The following is an 11,110-nucleotide window of genomic DNA, read 5'->3' as shown; positions in this document are numbered from 1 at the left end:
CTGTTCAGTCATTTCTGTGCAGCTCAGTCCAAAGAACATCTGATCAAATTTTGGACAAAATTGAGTAAGATTTGAAGGAGGAGTAGCGAAAAAACTGTTTTTCATTTGTTCCAATATGGCGGATAGTCACATTGTTGGAAAATGACAAATGAGATATCGACGGAATCGGCATAAGCCAAAGAATGTAATGACATAAAGAAATCAAAATTTGAACAATATTTACAAAAGTTATAAGCGTTTTTACAAAAGACCTTATATCTCTGGAACACTAGGTGGCGCTGTGCTCAATCTTCTCATGTACTTTCAGGACATTGTGTCGATGATCCATACTAAATTTTGTGAAGATATGTCAAATAGTTTAAAAGTTATTGCAAATTATGACAAAATTCAAAATGGCGGACACGTGGTACATCCCATCCTGGCAAAATCGGTATGCATGGATTTGGCATGACCCAAGGAATCCATAGATACCACATTTATGATTTTCTGACAAACTGTTCAAAAGTTATTGACCAAAATAGCTATTTTCCATATCTCATGACCCGTAGGTGGCGCTGTTCCCAACTTTGGCACGGACCCTCAAACAATGCTTCCAATCAAGTGTATCAATTTTTGTTTCGATTGATCAAACTTTGGCCGAGATACAGCCTCTACACCAATTTTGGGTCAACCTCATTAAGTTTGCGACATCATAACTTTTGAACAAAGATGAATAAAAAAAATCTGTTCAGTCATTTCTATGCGGCTCAGTCCAAAGATCATTTGAGCAAATTTTGGACAAAATTGGACAAATTTTGAAGGAGGAGTAGCGAAAAAACGGAATACTGTACTTTACAAAATGGCTACTACTGTAATGGGCGGAGTCTTAATGTAAGCTATTGATTTTGATCACCATGATGAGATGAATCAAGTGTACTAAGTTTTATTTCTCTAGATCAAAGGGTTCAAAAGTTATAACCATTTCAATGTTGAATTTTTGAACTGGTGGTGGCGCTATAGAGTTGGTCCTAGAGACACCAAATTTGGTCCAATTACTATTCATGGCTATCTCTACAACTGTGCCAAATTTCATCATTTTCCTATGTACGGTTCATAGGGCTGCCATAGACTTCCATTGGCGGAAGAAGAAGAAGAAGAAGAAGAAGAAGAATAATAATAATAAGAAAACTAACAGATACAATAGGTGCCTTGCCCCTTCGGGGCTTGGCCCCTAATAAGAAAACTAACAGATACAATAGGTGCCATAGCCCCTTCGGGGCTTGGCCCCTAATAAGAAAACTAACAGATACAATAGGTGCCATAGCCCCTTCGGGGCTTGGCCCCTAATGAGACTGCACAGGTAGAAGCGTAACCACATGCTCTCATATGAGTTCCATTCTGCTATTTATAGTCGTTGCCTTTAGAGGGCACCCTGGCCCATATTCACCTCACATGCACTGGGTCACGAGACAACAGACCTAAAACACGTTGCTTGTTAACAATAGACTCTGAGATAAAACAGTTTTAGTTCATTAACAGTATTAAAAGTGCAATATAAAAATGTGAAATTCTCCCCATAAAGGCTGTTTTGTGGTATTGCTATGGCTGTTGGTGAGGGTAGGGAGAGAAGGGAGGGGTGTTTGGTGGGTGTAGGGGTGTTTTCAAAGCCAGCAGTTTGGGGGGCATGGGCGGGGGGCTGTCAAGTCTGTCTGAGAGACTGTTTCCAGACAGACAAGCCTCCATGCTTCTCTTAGCTTCTCATCTCTCATCCACTGCATCCTCACATCATGCTGTTCTTCATTCAGTTTTTCCTTTGTTTTTGTTCGTTGAGGTATTTTTCTTTTTTGACTAATTTTTAACCACGTTTGTTTTTAAAACAGCACCGAAATTCATTGTTTCATTTATTTCACTCTTCCTCGCTTCCTTTTTCTCACTCACTCACTCACACACACACACACACACACACATGCCAAGACGGCATCACAGTGCTGCTGATGAAGGATGAGCACATGGTCACCCCACACACTGGCTGTGTACCTTTCTTGGGACTGTCCTTTCTTAAGAGATCTACAAGAATTCTGAATCTCTTTTACTGCACTTTATCGAAAGGTAAGACTATTCACAATAGCTTGTAAGTTGACGAATATATATATATATATATATATATATATATATATACATCAAATACATTGACTTTCTGCTGCAGTTCAAACGTCTTCCCTTAGACCAGATGAGTGTTACATTGATGAAAAAGATATTAATTCTGTCAAGTTATAAGAAACTATATCTATTCATATTTACGATACATAACATTATTTAAGTATGTTATATAAAAACATGGTTCTCGTTAACTTAAGCTAATATTTAGTGGTTAAATATTCATTGGTTAAATACAAAATAAATATTGTGACTCAAATAATATGCTAAACACTTGATACCCTACATGACTTTCAGGTCAATTACAGTAATCCATAATCAAAACTGCTGTATTGGTTTACACTAAATCCTCTGTGTGACACCCTAATTTTAAACCCACATGGATTTGTGGTCATATCCCATCGCCATGTGCTCTCCTAGGGGTCACGCCCTCAAAAAAAAAAAAGGCCATGTTTGATCCAGCCTGCTTTTTATAATTGAGAAGCCCCAGTAATTACTGATGTGGGCGTGCCAGTGGGCAAGTCAGTTCATATCTGTTTGAGTCTTGGTTACTGAGAGCACGTGGAGGACCCAGACAAGCAGCAATGGTTTCCAGTACAGAAAAGAGCATTGACCTAGTTCACGTTAGACAGACCAGCCAGACGAGCCCACAATCTCCCCTCATAATAATAATAATTCATATTAAAGACTTTAAATTTAGTAGCTGAAGCTACATCACATGTAATCTCAAATCAAATATAGCTGCCATGGCGCAGTAATAATAATAATAACAATCAATAATCATTAATAATAATAACATTAAGCATCGCCATTAAAAATGCACCATATTGGATTTGAGAGCTGCTCTCAAGCTGTAGAAGATAAGCAGATTTTTGGTGAATAATGACTTCAATTTCAATTGATTTCTCAAAGCTATTGTATGGCACCAGAGGACTTGGAATATAGTGCACGAGTTGTATCAGCTCATTTTAAGGTGCTTTTCTAGTGTTTTTTGGATCTTGACAGCCAATGCCCACTATGTCATTTATGACAAAGAGCTTTGTGACAATAATTAAAAAATTATTTGTTTTGTTTGTGTTCCACTGAAAAATAACACGGGTACGGGTATGGAACGACATGAGAGCGAGTTAAAAGAAAGACAGAATTTTGGGTGAATGGCCCCTTTAAGTGTCTATATCTCAATATATTTGATTGATATTTCAATTGATATTTCAATTTTATGTTTCAAAATGATGTGAAATTTACAAAAGGGTACGATTTTAAAAGCAATTAAAACTAGCAATTAAAACAAATGTGTGTGTGTGCTGGTTATTTCCCATGTCTCACACAGATCCGCTGCCATGCTGATTCTGGGAGGTCCTCTCCTTTCAGCACTGATGGTCCATGGCTAAGCTGCTATGACACACTGCATCGTCCTTCAGAGGGGCCCTCCAATTACCACAGAGGCACACGAACCACCAAAAACAATGTGCATGCAATCTATGGAAAGGTCCTCTGGAAGCAATCCATAAATCAGTATGAGTAAATGAAACTAAGACTCTCATTAGAAGACATGCGTTTCAACTGAGTGACACTGGCATTTGATTGGTTTTTCACCTTTTAATGCATTTGCGCTATTTAATTAAAGCTTATTTAAAGGTGTCACACCAAAACAGTCCCCCGCTATGCATCTACCTTTTGTAGCGTGACTGATTTCCTCTGGTGTTCAGAGTGGACTGGAGTTTTCTAGCACCATTTGAAATCGGTCGTGCTGAAAGGTATGGCGTCCGCTTCATATGAGCACACCAAAGACCACTTTGTAGCTGGTGAAAAGACAGGAAATGGTTGGGGTGAAGTTACAAGTTGTAAACCTATAAACCGCTGGAGTAGGTCGGAAATGAACCAAGGGGTTTCTAACACTTAACATTCTAATAACTGAAAATGTATTCTAGCAGAGAAATGACCATGTTAACATATAATGTGCACTATTTGTCAGTGATGTTGATTGATTAAAAGACAATTGTTCCGATTGATTCAAAAGTTTTTGACATGCTAATTTGTATTTGACAAGTTAATTTCCATTCTGAGATAATCTCAGCCTTATTTTTGGTGTGTTTAAGATTTTATGCTTTTACAATGTTTCATTCAAAATCATAGACAGGCAACTGAAATCTATATGTGGCCACAACTTTCATACAGTAGATGATTTTATGATTATCAATATGCTATTTTTAATATGAGTACAGAATTCATTAGTGTTTAAAATCTACAGATTGCCCATTCGGACAGAATTTCTCTTTCATCCTTTACTCTCAGAAAAAAAGGAAGCTGTCACAGGTATGGTACTAAGATACTAATATGCACTTTTTTAGGCACAAAGGTGTATCTTTTGAAAGGGTACCGCCCCAGTGACAGCTTTTGTACCTTTTTTTCTGAGAGTGTTTAACATTACTTTGTCTCGTCAGTTTCCTTCATTTTTCGCTCATCAGCTTTAGGATTAACAGGACATGTTTGGACCCGCAGGTCTAAAGTCAATCATTAAACACACATCACTTCTGGGCCAACACATACTATCCCACAATCCCTGGACAGCAGTGGCAAGTGTCAGAAGGGATGGGACTCTATTTGTCCTCATTCCTTAGAGGAATCAGGTGCTTTCTGTCACCTGGGTTACCGGATCTCCATGGATGTCACAACCAACCCGCTGCCTGAACTGAGTGGCACGGCTCTCCCCAGATCTGTCTCAATCTGATCTGGAACTGGTCGGCTGGATGGCACTCCTAGTGTTTCTAAGAGTACAGGGAGAAAGTCACAGATGAAGACCGGATAAATACAGGTGAGAATATATGTCTAATTTTGCTGTATTTGCATTTGTGCTGCAAAAGTCTCTAAGATCTGGGTGATTTCATGAATTACTTTGCACCTGAATTTTTAGGCTTTTCTTACATTTTTGGCAATTTTACAAAAGGCATATTTGATTTCTTTTGTCAAGAAGTAACATCCTCTGTCTGCTCACAGTTGTGCTGTCAAAACGCCTTTAGAATGATGGAACAAAACACGTTGCTGGAAAATAAACGGATCCAGGATGACTGCAATCTAAAATGCAAGCAATACCTCATCAGGTATGTGTTTTTTGGTGGATGGAGTAACGGCTGTACTTGGTATACAGTGTGAGTTGAAGAAGCACAGTTTCAGATGATTTAACTGACAGTTTTACCTATTTGATCAGCTGGCAATCTGTCTTTCAGTTTGTTTGATGAATCGACTGCAGAGTATTTCCTCAGCCCTTCCTCTAGTTTAAAAGAAATACCTCCTTGGTTTTCCCAGCTAAAAGACGACATGAAAGGTATTGACATTTTTGTTTCTAAAGATGGATAACTGTATAAGAAGTGAATTTATTGGGTATATTTACTCATTACGTGCAATAAAATAATCATTTTGCAAACTTGATTATGATTATACCACTGTTGAAATGTATATGGTCTGTATGATTTTTAATGTTTAATGCTGCATCTATTTGATAAAAAATACAGTAATATTGTGAAATATTAGTACAATTTGTTTTCTATTTTAATATTTTAAAATGCAATTCATTCCTGTGACAGCAAAGCTTCAGAAATCGATCTAATATGCTGATTTGATGCTCAAGAAACATTTCTTATCGTTAGATTTATTGTTGAATTATTGTTGTCAGTGTTGAAAACAGTTGTGCAGCTTAATATTTTGTGGAAACTATGATACATTTCATTCAGTATTATTTAAAGCTAATTCAGTAAAGCTCAAAATAACAGAATTTATTTGAAATAGAAATCTTCTTTTGTAACATTATAAATGTCTACTGTCAATTTTGATCAATGTAACGCATCCTTTGTAATATAGTATTAATTTTTAGAACAATAACAAATCTTACAGACCTCAAACTTTTTTTTGTAAAAACTGAAGAAGAAGAAAAAAGAAATTGTAAAATGAAACATTTAAGATGATTAAGTGTGGTCTCTGTTATTAGATGACATGAGTGCAGTTGCCCTGTGGGATGCTCTGAGACAACGCACTGCACAGATACTGCAAGAATCAAACAGCGAGCCCTCAATGGTGATCACTAATGAGGTCAACTCCAGAGTTTCTCTTACACCCAACTAACACAGTCAACTCTGAAATCTCAAAATGTGTCTTTCCTAAGAGACAACCAGCAACATTATACTTTGCTCTTCTTCAACAGATTGCAAGAAGGGTGACAGACTGGAAGACATTGATAAAAAAGGACCATCTGATGCATCTAGCAGGGGTGAAATACATGTTCCGCTGTGCTCAGCATAACCAAGCCTTCTCTGCCCTCCTTCTACAACACAACCCTCTTTTTGACTATGGGATAAATAATGGACTGATGTGATTTTTTTTCCCATAGTGCCAAATCAACCAAATAAGCACATGAGGTGAAACAAAGGGGACTATGGAAAGCAGGGATATTACTCAGTTGAGCAATTTAGGACATAGACAAACTGTACTAACTAAATTACAGCCTTTTTCCAGAACTTATTGCATCACTATTATCCAATTTGAGACTTGCCCAGGCTTGATACAGTACATGAGTTAGTTAATGTAGGCTTTGTACTTGCCCATCACTACCATAGGAGGGCAGCAGATTGTAAATTTGTCTTTTAGTCAACTGGTTTTGCTTCAGGACCCAGATTTTACTAAGCCAACACAATATAAAAACAATATTTTAACCTGTAAATATTGTCGTCTAAGTCATATTCTCTTTAACCTTGTGCAGTTATGTTGATATCTATTTTGTTGCATTTAGCATTTTCCCCCTGTGAATCTATCACTTTGGAACGCAACCCACCAGCTGAAACCCCCAAGATTCGGAAACCCTTAAATTATAGATAAAACATGGTTGAATTTACTATACACTTTGCTCTCTAGATGACCCCTGACCTCTGCTGTTCATGCATCATTCACCATCTACTCACTGCCCTTATTCTCACGGCTACTATTAGACATGCCTAACTAACCCCTTAATTAGAAAATAACAAATATTTGCTATGAGAACAAATCAGCATGGAACTTTCCAATTTTACTATTATGTAGTGTTGGCATATTTGTATAAAGATCTGAATACACAACTTTGACAGACTTTTCTTTAAAATTTTGCATTACCTTATCTCCCCTGTGCCTCACTATATATCTATATCCTGCAGGCTATATCTCAGCAAGCCAAGTATCTTCAGGTGTTTAGCCTACAGGTAGAAAGCCCTGAATTTGTAATGCATGAATCCTCTGACTGCAAGTATGCATATGTTAATGCATTTATCAATTATACTGAAGCATTAGTTTAACATAGTTTTGAACATAGCATGTTCCTATGTTAAATGTCTCTTAACCTGCATTAAAATGAAAACTAAATGTGTTTAATCTCAGATGGGAAGGTTTGCAATAAACTCAGAGTGGAGTAACTCAAAGCTGATATAACTAACTGAGACAAGTATTTTCTACGAAATCTTACCAGCACGCGCGCACACACACACACACAAAAAAACAACAGCACAAAATTGATTATTAAATTGACAAACGATGTAATTGCATAAATCATTCTACTAAAGCAGCAGTCACTGTACAAAACAGGGATACCTGCTAACAAATACAGGTGAGAACTGCCTTAAGGCATCAATCTAGTGGAAATAGATTGGAAAATTAAACAACGACCTCCTTGGAAAATATCCCTTTTGATCATTTCCGAAGAAAAAAAAGAAGAAAAAAAAAGACATGAAACATGAAATGATCGGCGAATAAATAAGTCATCTCAACAAACTTGTGCCGAATATCAGCCGAATATCGTTTGTTGATAGAGTAAATGACTGTCATATAAGACTCAAACCTGGAAACCGTTTAAATGTCAAATAGATCTGGAACATGAACGTGGATTAGGCTATAGGAATATATTATATCTGACCAACACACGCCACCCTAAAGTTACAAATGGGTGTAGCCTATACGTTAAACGGTTCATTTGAGGATTATTTAAAACACAAGCCATGACGTCGCAAAACAAACACTCTTACCTGTTTATAATCGAGAGCGAGGGAAAACCCGCGCGAGCTCCTCCTTCAGCACTGAAGAACTGTGCATGTGAACAGGTGGACGCGCAGCTCGCGAAAGGAGCGCTGTTGCGAATAAGAGTCAATCCACAGGTAAGAGTTAAAGATATCCTGTCTAACTTTGTACTTTGATTGATTTACCGACACTTTTACAGTTTATAATCTTATTTTAAAACGTTTAAAAGTTGCAGTCAAACTCATGTCGAAACTGGGCAGCCCCATATAAACCTTTCATTTCAAGTAGGCTACAGTGCTGCACATTTTCTGTCGTTTCTTTGGTTTTACTAATAAACGTTTCATGTCATGTCACTGAGAGATCTTTATACTAACTACAAAGCATTTAAACGTGTGTAATATTTGGGGTCTCTAAGACTCCAAATGTAAGTAATGTAACGTTCTGCACAGAGGAAATTTGATGGCATGTGGTCAAGTTGAATTTTGGTTTCTAATCGGTTCCCAAACAATTCATGAAGTATCAGAGTGCATGTCATTGATTATAATATAGGGTTAAACTGTAAACAGAATCATACCCTTGCACTCTTGGGAAAAGGCTGAATTCTTCAGCTTATCACCTATAGAGACCTTCCATGTTGCCAAACATTTTCCTCCACACTTTCTTCTGAATGTAAGAAGAGCTCAAGTCACTTTCTTTCTTAAAATGATAGTTCACTAAAAATCACTGATTTAGGCCTACTTGCCCCTGTGTCGTTTCCAAACCTGTATGATTTTCCTCTTCTGTGGAACATAAAAGGAGATATTCAAAGAAATGTCTCAGTGTTTGTTTGTTTGTTTGTCCGTATAATGGAAGTCACCAAAACATTTGGTTACCAACATTCAAAATGTCTTCTTTTGTGTTCTGGAAATGATGACAGATTTGTCCTTTTTTTTGGTTGAACTATCCCTTTAACTTTTCAAGTGTTCTATTCAATCTTTTCACAGAATGTGTTTGTCACTGCAGTTAATGAGTGTGATGTCACATAATGATGTAGTGAATGTGATTCTTTCATTTTTCATTCTAAAAGTTTAGAAACCACCTCAGACCTCAGACATAATAGTAGCCTATGGTATTGACCTTGAAGTAGCTTGTCTGTATCAGTAAAGACTGATTATTTACGCTCTCCTACATTCCCAAAGATCTGCATGTTTTTGCTCTTTTGCAGTGTTTCACATTTCATTTGTCAGAGCTTTCCAATGTGATGGTGATGATTACAGAATTTCTTGGACAGGCACAATTTGTTAAAGTAATGCAATAATCTTTATAAATGAATGAAAGGGTTAGTTCACACAAAAATGAAAATTCTGTTATCAATTGCTCACCCTCATGTCGTTCCAAACCCAAAAGACTTGAGGAGAGACCCCTGACATGATTGTAAAGCGCTTTGGGTTTACATATGAAAGCACCATATAAATGCCTCATTCATTCATTCATCTTTGGAACAGAAATTAAGATCTTTTTGATGAAATCTGAGAGCTCCATAGAAAGTCTTGTGTCTAATGGGTTTAGAATGACATGAGGGTGAGTAATTAATGAAAGAATGTTCATTTTTGGGTGAACTAGCTCTTTAAGTGGTGTAAGCTGACAGTCAGACACAGGGCAAATCAATGCACAGAGTCATAAAGCATGGGAAATGATCCCTTTTTCTGAGTATAGCTTTAATCGGCTTTCTTTTGACCTTTAGCCTCATTGCTGTGGGTGACAGTAAACTGTTTAAAGAGTCCCACGAGTCCTAGACCTAAGAGGGCTTCAGGTTCTTCAGACCCTGTTGGCTGGTAGATGCTGGTAACTACAATGGTCGAGCAATTGAAATGAATATGAATGTTAATGAATAGCTTTCTCCAGTTATTATAGACCTACTGTAATTGTTCCTATAGCAATGCCCACCTGCAAATCCTCCCTCCCAAACACAGATACTCTTGAGATTAGTTTAAACTAGGGGTGGGGAAAAAAATCGATTCTTAGATGAATCGCGATTCGGGACGTGGACGATTCTGAATCGATTCACAAATGTCAAAAATCGATTTTCTAAAAAAAAAAAAAAAAAAAAATTCTAATAACGTAACATTGAAGGAACGCAAAAGGCGGAACTCTGAAGCGGACGTGCAGTGCGCGGACAGTCTGTGGCGTGCACATAACAGAGACGCGCACATAACAGACGCATGATGGCTGAGCGCCAAATCCGAACGGCACCAGAGAATGTCTTCGTTAAAAGCTAACGTATGGAACATTGGCAATTTCATTGTGATCTATTTAGTATTTTTTTTGTATGAGAGCTAATTTCTGTATTGTTTAGTTTTCACATCACTATGCTGTGTAAACCGATCTGATCTGTATGCAATATGTGCAATGCCAGTCACAAAAAGTTACATTTTGACTGTAAGTTACTCTCTGCAGATGTTCATTCACTTTCTTTGCTATTTTTGATTGTGGTATACAGCAAACATTTCAAGTCATAACTCTTTATTATTTAGTTGTGTATAAGTCAAGAGCGACTTTGTATGTTACTAATTATTCAGAATATGCATAAGTCCACAAGCATTATACGTTATGATAGCTTCTGGTACATAATTCTATATTTTTGAACGAAAACTGTTTGTGAATTTGCTACAGCAAAATGTTTTTTTTTTTTTGTCTGAAGGATTATATTGCTCATTGGAAATTACAAGAGGATGTTGGTTAGAAGTCTATTATTAAATGCTAGAGATTCAGAATATGCTGAAGTTTGTATTAATTTACTACAAGTATGCTGCTAGTACAGGCACACATTTATTTTCCTGTTGGTTCTCAGCAATGTTGGGACATATGCTGGCAAATGTAACCTTACAGTTGACTTGCCAAATCACTTCCATTTGTTTTATTAATACAATTAATATAGGAAGTATTGGAAGTAAGTTCGTTA

At 37.1% G+C, this 11,110-nt stretch overlaps 2 protein-coding genes across 2 annotated transcripts in view; both read left to right on the top strand.

Annotated features, from left to right (window-relative positions):
- Window positions 1-3,884: 3,884 nt before the first annotated feature.
- LOC311073058 (uncharacterized protein) lies at window positions 3,885-6,846 on the top strand. Its single transcript, XM_084098481.1, has 5 exons — window positions 3,885-4,951; window positions 5,134-5,237; window positions 5,364-5,461; window positions 6,122-6,222; window positions 6,335-6,846. The coding sequence occupies exons 2-5, from the start codon at window positions 5,158-5,160 to the stop codon at window positions 6,503-6,505; spliced, it is 450 nt and encodes a 149-aa protein (XP_083954607.1). The 5' UTR covers window positions 3,885-4,951; window positions 5,134-5,157; the 3' UTR covers window positions 6,506-6,846.
- Window positions 6,847-8,209: 1,363 nt separating this feature from the next.
- Window positions 8,210-11,110, top strand: part of lamb2l (laminin, beta 2-like) — a 44,945-nt gene continuing 42,044 nt past the window's right edge. The window contains exon 1 of the mRNA XM_084098469.1: window positions 8,210-8,306. The gene's annotated coding sequence lies outside the window, so the exon portion shown is untranslated. The remainder of the gene's footprint in view (window positions 8,307-11,110) is intronic.

This window comes from Abramis brama (assembly GCF_963993115.1).
Source record: "Abramis brama genome assembly, chromosome: 22".
Classification (NCBI taxonomy): Eukaryota; Metazoa; Chordata; class Actinopteri; order Cypriniformes; family Leuciscidae; genus Abramis; species Abramis brama.
This window is presented reverse-complemented; position numbering and strand designations above follow the sequence as displayed.